At 44.3% G+C, this 19376-nt stretch overlaps 1 protein-coding gene and 1 long non-coding RNA gene across 4 annotated transcripts in view; one reads left to right on the plus strand and one right to left on the minus strand.

The window, feature by feature from the left end:
* Nucleotides 1–10390: 10390 nt before the first annotated feature.
* LOC103162439 lies at nt 10391–15670 on the minus strand. 3 transcript variants are annotated; one of them, XR_003485736.2, is made up of 3 exons: nt 15253–15670; nt 11256–11338; nt 10391–10786 (listed from the first exon to the last, which is right to left on the minus strand). It is a non-coding gene; the product is annotated as an uncharacterized LOC103162439 (long non-coding RNA). The 3 variants fall into 3 exon arrangements; XR_004770168.1 differs by having other exon boundaries at nt 11256–11312; nt 15253–15668; XR_004770167.1 differs by lacking the exon at nt 15253–15670 and having other exon boundaries at nt 11256–14414.
* The window catches only part of Tmcc2 (transmembrane and coiled-coil domain family 2), a 39597-nt gene continuing 34732 nt past the window's right edge, over nt 14512–19376 (plus strand). Inside the window, exon 1 of the mRNA XM_027417637.2 lies at nt 14512–15178. Coding sequence (XP_027273438.1) covers nt 14972–15178 — 207 coding nt within the window. The 5' untranslated portion in view covers nt 14512–14971. The remainder of the gene's footprint in view (nt 15179–19376) is intronic.

Consider the following 19376-nt stretch of genomic DNA (forward strand, 5'->3'; position numbering starts at 1 on the left):
CTGACAGGTGTGAGGTGGTATCTCAGAGTTGTTTTGATTTGCATTTCCCTGATGGCTAAGGATGTTGAACACTTTCTTATGTGTCTTTCAGCCATTTTAGATTCCTCTATTGAGAATTGTCTATTTAGTTCTGTACCCCACTTTTCAATAGGATTATTTGGTGTTTTGGAGGCCAGCTTCTTGAGTTCTTTGTATATTTTGGAGATTGGCCCTCTGTCAGATATGGGGTTGGTGAATATCTTTTCCCAATCTGTGGGCTGTCATTTTGTCTTGTTGACTGTGTCCTTTGCCTTACAGAAGCTTCTCAGTTTCAGGAGGTCCCATTTATTAATTGTTGTTCTCAGTGTCTGTGCTATGGTGTTATGTTCAGGAAGCAGTCTCCTGTACCAATTCATTCAAGGGTATTTCCTACTTTCTCTTCTAATCAGTTCAGTGTGGCTGGGTTTAGGTTGAGGTCTTTGATCCATTTGGACTTAAGTTTTGTGCATGGCGATAGACATGATCTATCTGCAGTCTTCTACATGCCAGCATCCGGTTATGCCAGCACCATTTGTTGAAGATGCTTTCTTTATTCCATTGTATAGCTTTAGCTCCTTTGTCAAAAATCAGGAGTTCATAGGTGTGTGAGTTCATATCAGGGTTTTCAACTCTATTCCATTTGTCTACCTGTCTGTTTTTGTGCTGATACCAAGCTGTTTTCAGGACTATAGCTCTACAATAGAGCTTGAAATTAGGGATGGTGATGCCTCTGGAAGTTCTGTTATTGTCCAGGGTTGTTTTGGCTATCCTGGGTCTTTTGTTTTTCTATATAAAATTGAAAATTGTTTTTTCAAGGTCTGTGAAGAATTGTGCTGGGATTTTGATGGGGATTGCATTGAATCTGTAGATTGCAGCAATTCCATTCTTAGTCATATACCCAAAGAAGCACATTCCTACAACAAGGACATCTATTCAACGATGTTCACCACAGCATTATTTGTAAAAGCCAGAACCTGGAAACAACCTAGATACCCCTCAACTGAAGAATGGATAGAGAAAATGTGGTACATTTACACAATGGAGTACTACTCAGCAGGGGAAAAAATGGAATCTTGAAATTTGAAGGCAAATGGATGAAACTAGAAGAAACCATTCTGAGCAAGGTAACCCAGTCACAAAAGACAAACATGGTATGTACTCACTCATATGTGGATTTTAGACATAGAGTAAAGGATTACCAGCCTACAATCCACACTGCCAGAGAAGCTAGTAAACAAGGAGGACCTGGAGAAGGGGAAAGGGACAAGATCTCCTGAGCAAATTGGGAGCACGGGGGGTCGGGGGAAGGGAATAGGAGAATGAGAAGGGGAGAAGAGGAGGGGTGAGGAAGTCATGATGGGCAGGGAGGTTGAGTTGAGGGAAGAACAGAAGAGAGCAAGATAAGAGATAATATAATAGAGGGAGACATTGTAGGTTTAAAGAGAAATGTCTGAGAGCTACAAAGATGACCCCAACTAACAATCTAAGCAACAGAGGAGAGGCTACCTTAAATTTCCTCTCCTGATAATGAGATTGATGACTAATTCATATGGCATCTATAGCCTTCATCCAACAACTGGTGGAAGTAGAAGCAGACACCCACAGCTAAACCTTGAACTGAACTGAAATCCAGATGCAGAGAAGGAGGACAGATAAGCAAAGGGGTCCACACCAGGCTGGTGAAACCCAAATAAATAGCTGACCTGAACAAGGGAGAGCTCTTGCTCCCCAGACTGATAGCTGGGAAACCAGCATGGGACTGATCCAGACCCCCTGAATGTGGGTGTCAGTGAGGAGACCTTGGTAATCTATGGGACCTCTTGTAGTGGATCAGTACTTATCCCTAGCATAGGAATGGACTTTGGGAGCCCATCCTACATGGAGGGATACTCCCTGAGCCTAGACACAAGGGGGTTGGCCTAGGACCTATCTCAAAGAATAAGACAGACTTTGAAGACCCCCCCCATGGAAGGCCTCACTCCCCCAGGGAGCAGAAAGGGTATGGGATAGGTAGGGTGTTAGTTGGGGGCGGGAGGAACCTGGGATTGACATGTAAAATAATTTTCTTTCTAATTAAAATAAAAATAAAAATAAAATAAAAATCCTGTAAAATATTTAGAGAAAAATAATGGAATCAGATTAGCCCATCTAGGCAAGCAAATCACTTGGCTTCTGAGAGCCTTAGGCTTTGTTGTTTAGAAGGACCAATAATGTAATGGCAGAGTTAAGTCTTTCCAGTGAGAAATCACTCCAAGCACTTCATAGATTAATACGGAAAACTTTATGAAAGCATACATCCTGATTTTGGCTAATACCTATGGGACTCTGGCCACGAACAGAAATCTTCCATAGCTTATATAAGTTGAGCTGTAACACTGTGCACTTACATATGCTCTCGTCAGAAGGTGACTTTTTAGGCTCCTGCCCCACGTCACATTTTCTGAACAACTGGGTGGGTTTTACAGAAACAGAAAGACACTGCAGTTTGGGTTATCTTTAGATGACACTTGCTGGGCTGCGAAACACTGATGCAGCTTCCTACTAAACAAGCCAGGTTTGTTCTCCAAGCAGCTGGCAGCCAAGGTCATTTTCTCTCTGCTTCTTCCTCTGATGAGAAGAGGGGCTCCTCAAGAGCAAGGAGCTCCAAATGAGTGAGCTCTAAAGAAACATATCCTCACTGAATCTAAATTCTAATTATCTGAGAAGTACAACTCTAACGCCATTATCTTTCATGGTCTCTAAGAAGTTTGATTAGTATGCTGCATGTCTTTGAGTTATGTCTGAGACAATACTTCTTCAGGCAAATTCTACTGCTATGTGACTTAATATTTTTTAAGCATACTCATTGGTAAATCCTCTAAGACATTGTTTGTCATTTTTAATTCTTTTCTTCAATAGCACTTACTCCATAGCACTGTGAAGGTTAAATGCCATAATGTGCAAAGCTGTTACCTGCTTCCTGTCATGTGTAATGACTTCCTTTTTATCATAGCTATCCCCATTCAGGGTTATGGGTTGTTGTTTTTTTTCCAAAGAGGATAGTATTTCTAAGAATATTTTGTTTCTGCTTATGAAATTGTCTATATGAATATTTATCGGCTTGAGGATTAAAGATCTATAAAATTGAACTGCTAAATGCATCCTACTTAATTATACATCAAGTATCACCCCAATGCTGAATATTTCATCAGTGGCTTCCCTGGCTGTGAGTATACAGAGCCTGGGGAAAGAATGCAATCAATTAAAGAGAATTTGGTACAACCCCAAACAAAGATCATTTTTTATTTTACTGCCAAGTGGAAGAACAGGGCTTTCCAAAAGGGTTTGTTGCTGTTCTTTTGTTTTGTTTAGAATAACTGACCCAAAATCTTTTGGAAGAAGCCCTGAACATAGCTTGGGCCATGATTCACTTTCCATCAGAAATATCAGTAGACTAGCATTGTTTTTCCCAGTCTAAATGGCTATAGACTGGGGCCGGATAGATGGCTTGGTGGGTAAGAACATGTACTTCCCTTTCAGGGGACCCCAGGTGGGTTCCCAGCATTCATATTAGGTAGTTCACAACTGCCTGTGACTCAGCTCCAGGGCTTCTGTTGCCCTTTGGCCTCTGAGGGCATCTGCATATGACTGGTGTATATAAATTCACACAGGCACAGTCACATAAATTTAAAAAATAATAAACATAAATGGTTATATCCTTTCTTTATCATGTTACCTGACAGTTCAGTAGAATTTATCTGTGTTAGTTTGGATTAGAAGTGTCTCCTTAAGCTCATGTATTTGAACACTTGATTCACAGTTGGTACTATTTATGGGAAGTTGTGGTGATATTTTACTTGTACAAATAAAGCCTGTCTGAAGGTCAGAGAATGGAGCTTGCCACTAGCTAACCATAGAGGTCTGGAGGTCTGTACAGACAGACAGGAAGTGAAGTAGCTGGGTGGAAACAGGATATAAGCAGGGAGAAACAGGAACTGGCTCTCTTGTCTGCTGAGATGCTAAGGAGGCTAAGATGTGGTTTGCTCCTTCTCTCTGATCTCTCAGCATTTTCCTCTATATCTGATTCAGGATTTTTATTACTTAGACCAATTAAGAACTCCATTTATATTTTGGCCTCCAACATAGGGCTCGAACCCACAACCCTGAGATTAAGTCTCATGTCTACTGACTGAGCTAGCCGGGCTTAGCTACTGACAAATTCCATTCTCTGACCTTCAGACAGGCTTTATTTGTACAAACAAGATATCACCCCAGGAAGCTATGGAATCCTTAGGGCGGAGCTTTTGCTGGAGGAATACCATCACTGGGAGCAGACTTTGAGGGTTTATAGCTCTCATCTCACTTCCTGCATAATCCTCCGATTCCTGTGTGGATGGGGATGTGATCTGCAAGCTTCCTGCTCTTTCTGCCTGCTGCCATGTCTTCCCACCCCCATGGACTATAGCTCTCTGGACCCACAGCTAAAATAAGCCATCTCTTCTTTAAGTTGCTTTTGGTGGTGGTATTTAATCACAGCAACAGAAAATTAACCAACACATTGTCTCCTTTTTATTTCTTTACCTACATAGGACTACCTTACAATAGGTCATAGATACTCTGAGTCACTCCTGTATGGGGAAAGATAGATAAATGAAAACCTAGCAATACCCCTTCTCCTTCCTCTCTTCCTTTCTCCCTTCTTTTTAAAATTATTTTTCCTTTTTTTTTTTAAAAAAAAAAATAGAGACTCACTATGTTACCTAAGCTGGCCTCAAATTCACAATTCTCCTGTCTCAGCTTCCTTGACAGCTTCACAGTGTGCATCACTGTGCTAGGTTTACTAGCAATCTTTTCAAAGTCAATACTCTCATGGTGAAGGTTTTCTAGAAGATTCTGAAGCCTGACTTCTGAAACATATTTCAACTGTCTATCTATCCATAGTTGAGAAACACAGTGCTTAACACAAACAACATATTTACATGAATCGACTCAATGTTTTGTTTCATCTCCCTGCCTGTCCCCACTTCTCACAGCCTTAGCTCTGCAAGACGGTGTTTCGAGGGAGAAGAGATCCAGGTTCTGACACAAGGGGAGATGAAAGGCATGTGATCAGGAGGACATTCTCAGCCCTAAATTTCAAAGGGGAGAAAGACTTCCAGGTGACAAGCTTCACTAAGGCATGAAAATGCCACCCCACATTGACCTGTGTCTGTCAAAGGTTGTATCATCCTCCCAGGGCACTGATGGAGTACATTCTCGGGACAGGGCTTAGTGATCCCTGCAGGTAAGTTTCCACTGAACACACTTCTTAAACAAGGTATATGAAGATGTCTAAGGGGGAGGGTGAAAAAAAGGGAAACAATATTACATTTAAGACATCAGAGAAGGAGCTGGAGAGATGGCTCAGAGGTTAAGAGTACTGACTGCTCTTCCAGAAGTCCTGAGTTCAATTCCCAGCAACCACGTGGTGGCTCACAACCATCCGTTATGAGATCTGGTGCCCTCTTCTGGTGTGCAGATATACATGGAAGCAGAATGTTATATACATAATAAATAAAATCTTTTAAAAAAAGACATTAGAGAAAAAAACTTCAAATAAATTTTCAGCAGTTCCATATTTGAACATAAACGGTGATTATTTGTTAGTACTCCCTATCCTTATTCATGGTTTACCCAAATTTTATCCATGTGGTTGATGTCATTATTTGTTACAATGACTTTAGATATTTTTAGCCATATTTGATGGTCATATTAAATGGTTGGTCTAAACCCACATAGCTAACAACACAGGTTCGTCTGGCTCCAAAGCCCTAATCCTAGCTCAACACAGTGCTGCACTTTAATGCTGTCATTTTACATTACTTACACATTGCTTTTTAAAATTTAATTTTATGTATTTTTATGCTTGACTGCTTGGGTTTTTGTTTGTTTTGGGGTTTTTGGTTTTGTTTTGTTATATTTTGTTTTTAAGACAGGGTCTCAGCCCGGCGATGGTGGCGCACACCTTTAGTCCCAGCACTCAGGTGGCAGAGACAGGTGGATCTCTGTGAGTTTGAGACCAGCCTGGCCTATAAGAGCTAGTTCCAGGACAGCCTCCAAAGCCACAGAGAAACCCTGTCTCGAAAAAACAAACAAACAAACAAACAAACAAAAAACCAGGGTCTTGGCTGTCCTGGAACTTGCTTTGTAGACTAGGCTGGCCTCAAACTCACAGAGATCCTAGTGCCTCTGCCTCCTGAGTGCTGGGATTAAAGTCATGCGCCACCACGTCTGGCATATGCCTGCCTCCTTGTATGTGCACCCTATGTGTTCCTGGTGCCCATGGAGGCCAGAAGAGGACTTTAGACGGGACTGAAGTTACAGGTGACTGTGAGCTGCCATGTGGATGTTAAAAACTGAACTTGGATCTTCTGCAAGAGGAGCAAGCACTCTTAACCACTGAAGCATTTTACCTAAAGGCAGACCCTTCCCCGCCCCACCACACAAACCATTCTGTCATACCATTGCCATTGCTATGGCAGAGAACTCATCTCTGTTCTCGGACAGTTGGGTTGTTTCAGGTTTTCTTTATTACAGTAAATAATACCACTATAAAGAGCTCAGTTTCTTCTTTTGCATTATTTCCTGGAGATAAATTCACTGACATATCACTAGGTGGAAGGTTACAGGATCAATGTGGCTCTAGCTATGCATTATCAACCCATCCTCTGAACAGACGGTACTGTGTCAGCTCATCTTGAAAGAGAGTGCTATCTTCTCTCACAGGCCCCTCGTGAGAGCTGTAAGGCAAGCCAGGGTGGAGTCCCCCTGCTGCATGGGTATGCCCTGGGGCTTTATCATGCTCCCTGAAGATGATGTGTGACACAAGTGTGTTTACTCCAGAATAAGATCTCACAGGGGATGGTGTGATCCCAGCTCCCACCAGAGGAGGATTCCTGGATTAAATTTGTCTTTTGTAAGTCAGAAGATCATCAGAAGTTACTCTTTTGTTGTTGTTGTTGTTGTTTTTCAAGAAACTGACATTTTCTTCTTGAACCAGATATCATCCCCCCACTCATATATCTGAAAGAAAGTGTGGCATCTAAAGGCTAGACTTTAATGCATGGTTTGCATTTCAAACTGGGTCCGGAGGGGTTGAGACAAACTCTACCAAATAAAGGAAGTCCTAGCAGAGCTAGATTTTCAGGATCTGTTAGGAAAGTATAAAAATGGAGGAAAGCAGATCCACAGCCAAGTACCAGGCTGAACTCTAGGAGTCCAGTCGAAGAGAGGGAGAAGAGATTATATAAATAAACAAGTGGAGTCAAGGTCATGATGGGGAAACCCACAGAAATAGCTGACCCGAGGTCGAGGTCGTAGAACCTCACAGACCCTAGACCCACAGCTGGGGAACCTGCATGGGACCTAACCAGGCCCTCTGCATGTGGGTGACAGTTGTGTAGCTTGGTCTGTTTGAGGGGCCCCAGGGCCGTGGGACCAGGATCTATCCCTGGTTCATGAGCTAACTTTTTGGAACCCATTCCCTATGTGGGATGCCTTGCTCAGCATTGATGCAGTGGGGAGGGGCTTGGTCCTGTCTCAACTTCGTTGACTCCCCATGGGAGGCCTTACCCTTTCTGAGGAGTGGAGGGAGGATGGGTTGGGGGAGAGGCGAGGGGAGAGGGAGGAGGAGAGGGAGAACTGTGGTTGTTATGTAAAATGAACAAAAAATTTAAATAAATTTTAAAAACATCAAAAATGGGGGAAGGCTCTTTTCAAATGTGTGGAAAGTTATTTGGAGATTGCATATTAATATCATACATGACAAACTTTCCATTTAAAGTTATGGAAAGGTTTAGATCTGAATCACACAGCACACAGTGGGACTCATATGACAGACATTATTATTGCCACAATGGCAACCATGTTTATCATATAGTCTAATGACTATATGGCATTGTGGGAAAGTCTGGACACTGAAAGTAAGCAGAACTGATTTGGCCATCTCCCCAGCTGAACAGGTGGCCTTGGACAAGATTTGATCCTGCCGCAGCTTCTATGAAAAAAAAAGTTACACTGCTCCCCGACAAAGTTTGCTTCACATATGAAATGACAGTGTGTACCAGGCATCCAGTCAGTGGTCATTTAATTCACAAATGAGTCGCCGAATGACCAACCAAGTCTTCCCCTACCCCAGAGCTTCTCAAACTTCAGTATGAATATCACCCTGGACTATGTCTCTAAACAGCAGATTTTCAGATCCCATCTCCAGAAATTCCAATTCTGTAGAACAAAAGAATGAAGCCTGGGAATCTACATATATAACTAAGTTCCAAAGTGTTTATGCTACTAGTGCATAGACCATACTTTGAGAAACACTATCTTGTAATCTCAGAGAATTAAAACAAAGAAAAAAGATTTCTATCACCAATAAGCTACAAAAATTTGATACTATGCAAGAGGCCCAAATAGTGAGTGATTTTATTTTCATGACACTGCAGGTGGTTCTTACCTAATGGAATTAGGATTGTCCTATGTAACATCTTTATCTTTTAGTCCTTGCGATGGATGACTGTGTCCTTAATCTGTCATAGCACTCTGCCCTTTTTTCTAGACTGCAGTATATCTCTCCCATTCAGCAAGCTGACAGACATTGCACTTAAACTGGTGTTACTGCACATTTGATTTGTGCCTCATTTCCCACAACTGGACTTTAAGTATCTTTTATTGTTTTATCCTCCACAAACAACATGGAAATCCTTTGCAGTGATAAGCATTTCAAATACATACTTTAATAAATGTAGATATATGGGGGCTGGAGAGATGACTCAGCCGTTAAGAGTGCATACTGCTCCAGGAGAGGACCCAAGTCTGGTTCCCAACACCCATGTTAGGCAGCTCACAACTGTCTGTAACTCCAGTTCCAGGGGACCTGACACCCTCACATAAATGCACATAAAATAAAATTAAATTAAAAATCAGAATAAATATAGATGTACATATTGAACTGTTGACCAATAATCATCGTCAAACCCTTTGTCACAAAAGTGGCTCAGACACAGTTGACTGGTTGAGGACTAGGCTTTGGAAAAGTTAAGTGTTTTAGCCCCACAAGCTGCTTCCTCCTATAGAGTAAGGAGAATTCTTACCTCCCAGGGCTGTTGGGAGGATTAAGTAAGAAACTATTCACAGCATTTATAGCAAAATGCCTAAAACTGTGGGTACATTTAAGTGACAGTTGCTGGCTCTGATTAATACACCTGAAAGGACGATGAACTCAAGCAGGCATCCTAACTGCAAAGAGCCAGCAGCAACCAGAGAGTGGGCTGACTTCACTCTAAGACAAAGATTTCCAGTGTGGATTTAAAAGTTCCCAGGATTGACTGGGACTGACAAGTAACAGCTCTCTCTCTCTCTCTCTCTCTCTCTCTCTCTCTCTCTCTCTCTCTCTCTCTCTCTCTGTGTGTGTGTGTGTGTGTGTGTGTGTGTGTGTGTGTTTGTGTGTGTGTGTGTGCACAAGTGCACTCAAGCATGCCTGCACCACACATGTGAAGGTCGGAGGATGATTTGCAGGAGTTGGTTCTCTCCTTCCACCATGTGAGTTCTGGGAATTGAACTCTGGTCGTTAGGCTTGGCACCAAGTGTCCTTACCCACTGAGCCATCTTGCTCATTCAGCTCGCTTCATTCAGGTTACCGGCATAAGCCATGAGACGGGCACAGGCATTGCACAGGCCCTGTTCACTGGACTCTTCACCTTGTTTTTTGGAACAGGGTCTCTCACTGAACCTGGAGCTCACTGATCTGTCAAGGCTGGCTGTCAAACAAGCTGCAGGTATCCTCTGGTCTTTGCCTCCTCAGCACATGCTATCAGATCTGGCTTTTTATGTGACAAGCACATGAACTGTCTCCTTAGCCCCTTTTTCTTTTGTTTTGAGGTCTAGAATTTTAAGCTTTAAGAAACTGGTTGTCTAGAAATGTGTGTGGATTCTCTATAGAGATGAGAGAGCCATTTTACCATCCTAGCTTTTTCACAGAGCTGTTCAGCCAATGTTTGTGCTTCACAGACCTTCTCTGGTCGTGTGATTATCATGACTTTTTTTTCCCATTACTGAGGAATATCCAGCTTTCAAAATAAAGACTATGAATCTCACCTGAAGCAAGACACATAGACTTTCAGCCTTCTGCTGAAACACTCCAGCTCTGAGAGTGAGACACACAATGGGATCTCCAGGCTATTGTGAGAGCAATGGGTTTGCCTTCTTTGGAATATACAGTCAGTTAACTATAAGAGGGTCTGTGCCCTGGAGAAAATTATATAATGTGCACACACACATATAGTTTATGTATACTTATAGGAATTTCAGCTAAAAGCAATAAACTGAAACAATTCTCAGTGTCTAAAAATAAACTGGCTAGTGATTGAACCATGAGAGATTTATTTGATAGGTTGTAAAGAAATTGTTCAAAATGGTTACAGTGACCTAGAGAATACAACTAAGCAATAACATGGAATAATGTGAGAAATGTAATAACATGTAAAAAGGCTCTGGGCACATTTTAAGAAAAACAGGAAAAAAAGGTAAAATTTAGTTTAAGCTCAGAGCTTTCAGCAATTGTGGAGTAATGTAGAACCTTCCCAGTGCTCCCGTCCTCTTAAAAAAGCCAGTAAGAACCGTAGGCTTAGGTGGTGGGATTGTGACATCACCAGCACTTCAGCCAATCTCTTCGATGGTTATTTGTATAGTTTACTCCTCCTAATGCAAAAGAAGTTGATTTCTTTGCATGACATCACTGAAGGGAAGTGTTAATCTACAACAGAAAAGGAAGAAGAAAACTACATTAACAAAGGAATATGTGCAATGACATTACTATCAAAATACAGTGATAAAAATTATAACTAGTCCTGAGTGTTCTACTCAGTATGCTAAATCTTAAAATAGCTTTCCAACAACTTGACAGTTCCTCATCCATTTGATGCTTAAATATTTTAAAATGGATGTCTAGGGAGGTGAAGACAAGAGGATCAGAAGTTCAAAGTATCTTTGGCTACAATAGTGAGTTAGAGACCAGCCTCAACTACCTGAGACTCTATCTACCAAAGGGGGAGAAAAACCTGAAGGTTTAAAACAGATTCCTAACTCCCAACAGAGTAAAAAATAATATTTAATAATTTTCTGGGACACTCTACAAGTCTCTCACTGTTAAGGAAAAGAGAAACCTCTTATTTCTCAGACCTGCTTTTATAGAGAGAAGGAAAACTCACCCACTCTAGACTTACCTGGGCATTTTCGCACTTTGTCCTCCACAGGAAAAAGCATCAGTTCACCAAACTGACCTGGGTGTTGACAAGGACACAGGATTCTGGAACACTCATATATATATTCAGGTTAGCAAATGTAGTGAGGGATGACTTTGTTTATTATTCTAATTGAGATTTCTATTCGAAGAACATGCTTAGTAGGTCAATCCTGCCCCTACAACCTAGGGGTGTGGGCCCATTACTTGCTTCATTGGGATTTACTGACATCAACCATGTGTTCAGCACAGGCATTTCATAAGAACTGTCCCCTTGGCTGGTCACAAAAGCAATGTGGGCAGACATGTCACAACCCTTTGATTCACAGTTGAGAAGAACTTGGGTTAAAGAGGTTCATTGATTTGGTTGTCCAAAACAGAACCAGAATTCTCCCATAAAATTTTTGACGTAAGACTAGCATTCTTCCCACTACATCATACTTATAATAATTAGATGTGTCAAAACAAAAGGGAAAATTCTATTCCTATATGCCAAATACAGACTCTTGCTTTGTGAGTCTGCAAATGTTTGTCATATCTTACATATAAACATATAGTTTGTGCTTGTATTTTCTCAAAGCGAGGGAGAACAATAGGATGATCGATTCAGTCCTTTAAGCAGAATTTCAATCAGCCAAAATACTTTTGAGTTGTATAAATCTCAAGTACTTATTTGTTTATTTGTTTACTCTGGCCAATGAAAATCTGCCACTGACTTCAAAACAGCCTTTGCCCATCATCCAGTCTCTCCAATGACGTCACTTCCAAATTTCCTTTGAAGTAGCAGAATTATTATGTAGTATGTTGTCTTGTGAAATTCAGAAATGGCTTGGACAGGTTTGAATTTTATGGAATCATCTAGAAACTGGATGACATCTGTGATAGAAGCCATGACCTTTAATCCTGTGTCAGGTGGTGTCTAAATGCTAGACAACACTCCAAAAGTTAGATAGCCATTATCCCAGTTTCCAAATAACTAGGAAAGTTAGACATGGTTTAGGGATGGAGGTGTAGTTTAGGGGAGAATTCAAGCTTGGTGGGTGTGAGTCTCTGGGTTTAATTTCCAATAGCACACCCCCAAAAGAAGGAAAACAAAGTGGATTTTATGAAAAACACCAAAGACTTTCCATTGATGAGTTTCACACCTTGGACATCATGTGTTAAGTACATGATAACATAATAATCAAACAAGCCAAATGCTTGTAGTCTTAACCTTTGGGAGGCTGAGCCAGGAGTTAGAGACTGATCACAAGTTAGAGGCTAGACTGAGCTGCCTCAAACAAATAAAACCAAACTTAAGGTGAACATTGATTTGGTAGTGAAATGAGATATAAGATGTTTTCAAATTTTAAGATGTTTTCTGTTTCCTGAAGGATCTTTTAAGTTTTTGTTATGTATTTATTTACTTTATTTTTGTATGTATGAGTGTTTTCCTGCACGTATGACTGTGTACCATGTCTGTACCTGGTGCCAGGTAGACTAGAAGAGGGTGGCCAGAGGGTGGATCCCTTGGGACTGGATTTACAGACCATTGTTAGCTGCTATGTGGGTGCTGGGAATCAAATCCAGGTTCTCTGTAGGAGCATCCAGCACTCTTAACTGCTGAGCCATCTCTCAGGCCTGAAGAACCGATTCTTCTTTTCTTCAACTTGGAGTCAGTTCATGAACATGGGTCAGGGGGCCCACTGTGTGCTCCACACTCTTGCCACCCCTTTCTCTGAGATGTGTATTTAAAACAGAGAAAGGGTTTGTGGGGCTTCTGCACTTCTCTCAGCTCAGGCAGAGAGCAGTATGTTCCTCTCCTTTGTACCAAGGGAACCTGCCCCCACCCGCTGCCTAGTCCTACCCACGATCTGCTCTGGCACTCTGCCATTCCTCACCATTGAAAATTCGAAAGGCTTATAGCTTTGCATTCCCAAATTGTGCCTGATACTGTGTAGTGGATATGGGGGGTGTTTTTGCATTCCCAGCCCATTCTAAATTCCAATTTTCTAAAAATGGAGCGGCTTAGTTTAGAAAGTGGCTCCCTGACTGTAGTAAATTCTTAACAACTAGGTCTCTTTTAGGATACACATCAAAATAAGGCATTGGAATGTGGGAAAGGCTTAACAGAGTCAGGAAACTCACAGACTAGTAGGACTGAAGTGAGGCCAGAATGGCCTAGTGAGTGTGAAAGAGATTGGTAAACTGTAAAATCCTGCAGGGAAAGCTCTGTGACTCACACAGGATCAGCCTTGCACAGCAGCCCGGGCCAGTGGTTCTCGGCTGTTAGCATGCCTCAGAATTACCCGGAGGGCTCGTGAGACATAGACCTCTGGGTCCATAACTTTAGGTTTAAAAATGCCCAGGAATTTGTATTTCCGTCTGGTCCTAAGTGATGCTGATGCTGCGAGGCCCCTGTTTAGGCTTTGAGAATTTCTGGCTGCTGAATAAGGGCAATCCATCACTGCCACAGTAGGCATACAGTTTGCAGGAAGAATAGTAATTATTAATACTAGTCTACTACTACTCTCCACTTCTTGGTAACACCAACATCCCCTGCTCTCATCTTCTATCAGTATAGGGCAAAAAATAGCATTCCTCTTCTAATCCGAAGTATGTATCATTAATACCTGCCAGCAGTGCCCATTCTTGTTTAAAAGCTGCTTTCAAGGGAGCAGGGGCCTCTTACAGGTTGTTGTGCTCTCGTTTCTGAATGTAAAGCCTAAGTTCTTATGAGATGTGTATTTAAAACAGAGAAAGGGACCATGTGGTAGAACACACCCTCTCCTTTGCATTTGTAGCTATGAATGCAGGCATAGGTTTGTGACTCAGACCACGTATCTTAGAAGGGACCAGCCTGTCCCTAACTGAAGGGACGGATATAACGTAAGGTGCAAAGTTAGGGGAGTAATGATAAACACCTTACTGTGCCCCCAACACAGAGAGTAGGAGGGGTGATTGCAAAGGCCTAGAGTGAGAGAGGTGGCTCCAGAGCCGGCCCTCCGCAGAGCTCCAACGCAGCCTCATGTCGCCCTCCAGACCCTCCTGGGGGACGCGCGGTGCAACCAAGCCTACAGCGGTGGCCGCGCGCCGCCGCGCAGCCCTCCGGCCTTCCCATTGGCGGGCGGCGCCATCTGCGCTCGCCTCGCCCTGGCGCCGGCGGGCGGAGGCCCGGGCGGGGTAGGCCGCGCTCGCGGCGGGCTGTGGCCGCAGCCTTGCGCTGCTGCTGCGCAGGAGGCGCGCGGCGGCAGGCCCATGCGGGGCGGCGGGCGGCGGGGCCGGGTGCCAGGGCGGCCCTACGGGACCCGCCCGGCCGGCTCCCGCGCTCCCTGCCTGGCCCAGCAGCCTGGCGTGCGGGCGGGGATGCGCCAAGTGGCCCGGCTTCCCGCCGCCCTGCGGGACCCTGAGGCAGAAAGTTTGGGGGTCGGGAGCGGCCCTCCTCCCCGCCAGTGACTGCCCAAGGACTCCTGCAGCCCGGCTTCGCCCGCCACCTGCCTCCGCTCCCCAGGTCGGAATGAACTATCCCAAGGCTCCCCCTCTTCGCCCCTCCCTCATCCTCCTTTAGAAAGATATTTTCTTAAATTCAAGAACTCGTGATCTGCCTACTCCTCTCGTCCATAATTTAAACCCCAGGTCTTTTGAGTGCAAGAGGGGGTGCGGTCTCCCCCAAGACAGCACGCTAGAAGGACAGATTCCCCTTGCCGACCCACTTACACCATGAAGAGGTGCAAATCGGACGAGCTGCAGCAACAGCAGGGCGAGGAGGATGGGGCTGGGATGGAAGATGTGGCTTGCCTTTTGCCGGGCGCGGACCTCCGGCCTGGGGAGGCCTCGGGTGCTAACTCCGCTGGCGGGCCAACTTCAGATGCTGGCGCTGCGGTGGCACCCAACCCGGGTCCCCGAAGCAAGCCTCCTGATTTAAAGGTGAGCGCAGACCGTCCCCAGGCAAGCCCAACCCGCCACGTAGCTTTCCCCACCCCACGCAGAAGTGTCTTTACCGGATAAAAGTGATGGGGACGCTCACAGAGGTCAGAAAGGATGAACGATGTTCCGCTAGGACCGGAGGGGGAAGTTAGGTACCATTTGTGCCTGTCTATCAGTTCCATTCCAGGCCTCTGTGTTCTTCATTATTCAGCAAACGGTTTAATGACTCACTCATCCGAGATTGTTTGAGGAACGCGTGTGAAATGCTATTTGCAGACAAAGGGCTGGCGAGATCTAAGATGCTAACTTAAAAAGTTCCCAGTACTCTTCCTTCTCTAGGAAGGCTGGGGAAGAAGGTTGCAGCATGGGATGCTAAATAGGTTAGCGCTACCTTCCTATGCCAATTAGCCCCTTCCGGGTGGGATTTTTGAGCACTTTCCTGAAGGAAGCTCAGTTTGTCCATCTATGAAAGGGGGGTGTAGATGTCTTGCCGTTAGGTGGAGCCAGAGGTTAATCTAGTGTTTGGAGATCCCTGTCTGCCTGCTGAACCAACCCCCAGGGTGGAGAACTGACAGGTGGCAGGGCAGAGCTTGGGCTGGTTGCGGCCTCGGTTCAAGTTGCACACATGCTGAGCCGGCAGCTAGAACCAGAATTGGAAAGGGCCGTTCACATGGAGCTGTTTATTTTCCAGCCCGAGGTCTTCTAGACAATTGGCGAGCTGTATTGAATATATCTCTGAGTCAATTACAGCAGCAGCCGGGATAAATAATGCGCCTTTGCTGGAGTTACCGCCAGGACTGCCTGCTCAGGCTCCTCAGGCCAGTTCACAAGTGGGCTGAGAGAGATGTCAGCCCCAGGAAGGGACTTAGATGCCTTGGGGATTGATGCCTTGGGAATTTTCTCCAGAGAGGGAGCAGGGTCTGGGATAGGGGAGCAGAAAGGACTCCCGTTAGGTTAAAGCCGGTGTCCCTATGACTGTGGGCACTGAGGAGCTCACCACAGTAAGCCAATGACATTCCTTCTTTGGCCTGAACAGCTCAGAGTCAGGAAGCCAGGTGAGTGCCTGTGCTCTTTTGTGTAGTGTGTGTGTGTGTGTGTGTGTGTGTGTGTGTGTGTGTGTGTGTGTGTGTGTTCATTTGTGTTCCTTGGGGGAAGAAAGCCCCCTCACTCCTTGTGTGGACTTTTAAAATTTTGTGGAAGTTTTGCAAATCTGACCTCTTGTTCACCAACCTTATGTCTAAAGATGGGCTCTGTTGGACACCTAGGCTCTCTTCCAAAAGCTTGTGATTTCAACAGACCCCAAGAAGTGTCATTCCCTCCCCCAAGTGACATGTTTTCTGTTTTAAGTGAGATGACAAGCACAAAGAAGTCCCTTTAATGCTGCAGAGAGGAATGGGGAGGGGACCCTTTGGCCTCACTCTGCTGGCTATGGAATGAAGGCTACAGTATCTCTTCGTAAAAAAAGGCTGAAAATTGTTGTTGTTTGTACCTTCCTGTATCATCTTAACATTGTTTTTTGTACCTTTCTGTATCATCTATTTTTTGTTGTTGTTGTTTTCACTCATTTTGGTCAGGAGCAGATAGAGCAACTGCTCTGACTTGAGTGCAACATATTAACTGCTGAATTGTCCTGAAGGAGAATTGAGCATTGAGGACCTCACCTCCACACATACCCTACCTTTCCGCAGCCCAGCGGTGTAGACCCAACCAAGGAGAACACAGTGACCGCAGCTCACGCTAGCACAGGGAGGCACGCAGAGCTCCTGCCTGTTTATCTCTGTCTGCTTCAACATAACTTGTTTACCACGCGACAGAGACTTCTCTATCACATGAGACATGAGAGCCACCACAGTTTAGCAGGTCACTTACCTTTTCTGAGGAAAGGGACAAGGGATATTGGAGTATGGTCAAACTTGTTTCCCATTGCTGGACAAGTTTTCCATGGCTGATAGCTTAGTGGAAAAATTTCATTGTTGTCTCTACAAGTGGATAGAAGTTGATGTATTCTAAATTAATAGTGGTACCAAAAGGGACATGTTTACTTTTTAATTTGCAATACCGTTTGCTTGTCCCTTACCAGTGTTTAGTTGATGCTGTTCGGCAGTTCTGGCTTGCTTTTGCTTTCATTTTGAACTTGGAGATAGGGACTTTCAGTCCCTTAGTCCCACTTCTATTTTTTGTGACAACTCCAGGGATTATGACTGATAGATTGCCATGGAGGAAATATCTCAAGCAAGGAGCAAAAGCATGTAAGGCTCTGTCTAAAGCACCTCTGTGGTACTAGAAGAAGAAGAAAATTCAGATTTTGCTAGAAACATCTGAATAATGCTCCACTGGTGATGGCCAGCAAAGCAGAGGCTTCTACTGTCCCTGGTCCTTTAAGGAACATTAAATTGTGTGTTGTACATCTCTCGGTTTATTTTGTGTGGGGGTGGGGATGGATATCATGAGATCATAGCTAGAGTCTTGAGCATGCTAACCTAGGATCTGTGATTATGGAGTGGGCCCCCCCCCCGGGAGAAAATAGCTACATAGTAGCAATTTTAAAACGGTAACTATAACAGAAAAGCAACCTGCAAATGGTCCTGGTCCCACAGGAGGCTTGTGTAAACACTTCTGAGGCTTGCCACAACTTCACATAAGCATGTATCCTCCAGGGGAGATCTCAGCAGACAGTATGTAAGGGGAGCAGGACAGTTTAGCATGGATTCCTGTCTAACCACCCAAGCTTACGTCTTCATTCATTTGTTCTCATGATCCCATCCTTTGCTGCTATCCGAGTCCCTGCTTGTTGAGGAGAGATGCTGGGGTGGCTTGCCACAGAGTCTGCTGGCTTACCAAAAGTGTAACAGAATTCTCCAGCAAGGAGACTGGCTGCAGTGAGAAGGGATGCCGGGAGGAGCTTAGGAGAAATATGCAGACAGAGACCCTGTTCAGAATACAGCATGTAGTTGGGGCCTGGGTGGACAGCTGTGCTCATTGTGTGTGTCTGCCCTGAGCACTGGAGAAGCCTGAGGTTGGGGGAAGCATTGCCCACCTCCCACCATTCCAACCCCACTGTTTAGCTCAGGGACACAGCCTTTCCTGAGAGGAAAAGCCTGGGGACGATGGCCAGGAAAGTTCCCAGAGGTGCTCTGTCTCCTTATACAAGCCAGATTTCCCCTGGGATTGCTGAGCAGTATCATGGTCATTCCCTGAAGAAAAGTGGGGAGTTCCACCATCCATTGCTCCCATCTGGTTGGAAGTGCTCTTGACTCAAAAGTCCTTTGGGATAGTTCAGAACATGTTCTTGTGTTCTCTGTTCCTACTGAGTGAGGGAGAGGAGAAGACGACAGGCCGCCAAGGGAAATTCACAGAGAAATCCTAGGTGGATCTTCTGTATGGGTGCTCGCAGGGGTTTCAGTACCCTGTGAATGGCTCATGGTCCTTCCTTGTTCATCAGTGCACTGGCAAGAGGGTATGTTTGTGCAGCCAACAGATACTGGACACTTTTAGAGGGAAAGGTATTATTATAAACAGTGAAATCCTGAGAGACATGTATAAAGTTTAACAAAAATTGACAGCTCATCTATTCACTACCTGAGTCAAAAAATATCATTAGAATTCCCAAGCCTCTGTGTCCATGTTCTTTTGTTTTATTTTACTTTTTTAAGAGCCAGGGGTTGGTTAAAATTTGTGCAATCGGTCTCTAAATGAAGGGGAAGACTAGCTACTTTTTGGGGTGTGGTATGAAGGCATGTGTGTATCCTGGGACTTTGGATGATATGGTGACTGTGGAGTATGGCTATCTGGGACCCTGCTGCATCCTGGAGTCCTACTGTCCTTTAGAAATGATGTTCTCAGGCTTGGAGATCCCTGCATTCTGTGGGACATGGACCCCTGAGGTAGACTTCATTGGGGAAGGTAGGCTTGAGGGAGACCTAACCCAAGAAATGGAAACTTATTTCTTCAGCAAGGCAATGCCTTCATTTTCAGGTGAGCCTCTAGGTCCCTCAGGATGAAACAAACATTTGCAAGAAAATCCCCAGGGCACCTAAGCTTTGTTGTGCTTGGAACACCATGCAGTGGAATCTGAAATATGGCTTAAGCAAGAAGGGTGCTTGAAGAGGAGATGGCTTTAGATCAGAATATTAAAGAAAGGACAGAAGTGTTAGTTAACAAACAAGAGAAGGAGTTCCCGCTAGGACAATAAGATGAC

This window comes from Cricetulus griseus, chromosome 5, assembly GCF_003668045.3.
Source record: "Cricetulus griseus strain 17A/GY chromosome 5, alternate assembly CriGri-PICRH-1.0, whole genome shotgun sequence".
NCBI lineage: Eukaryota > Metazoa > Chordata > Mammalia > Rodentia > Cricetidae > Cricetulus > Cricetulus griseus.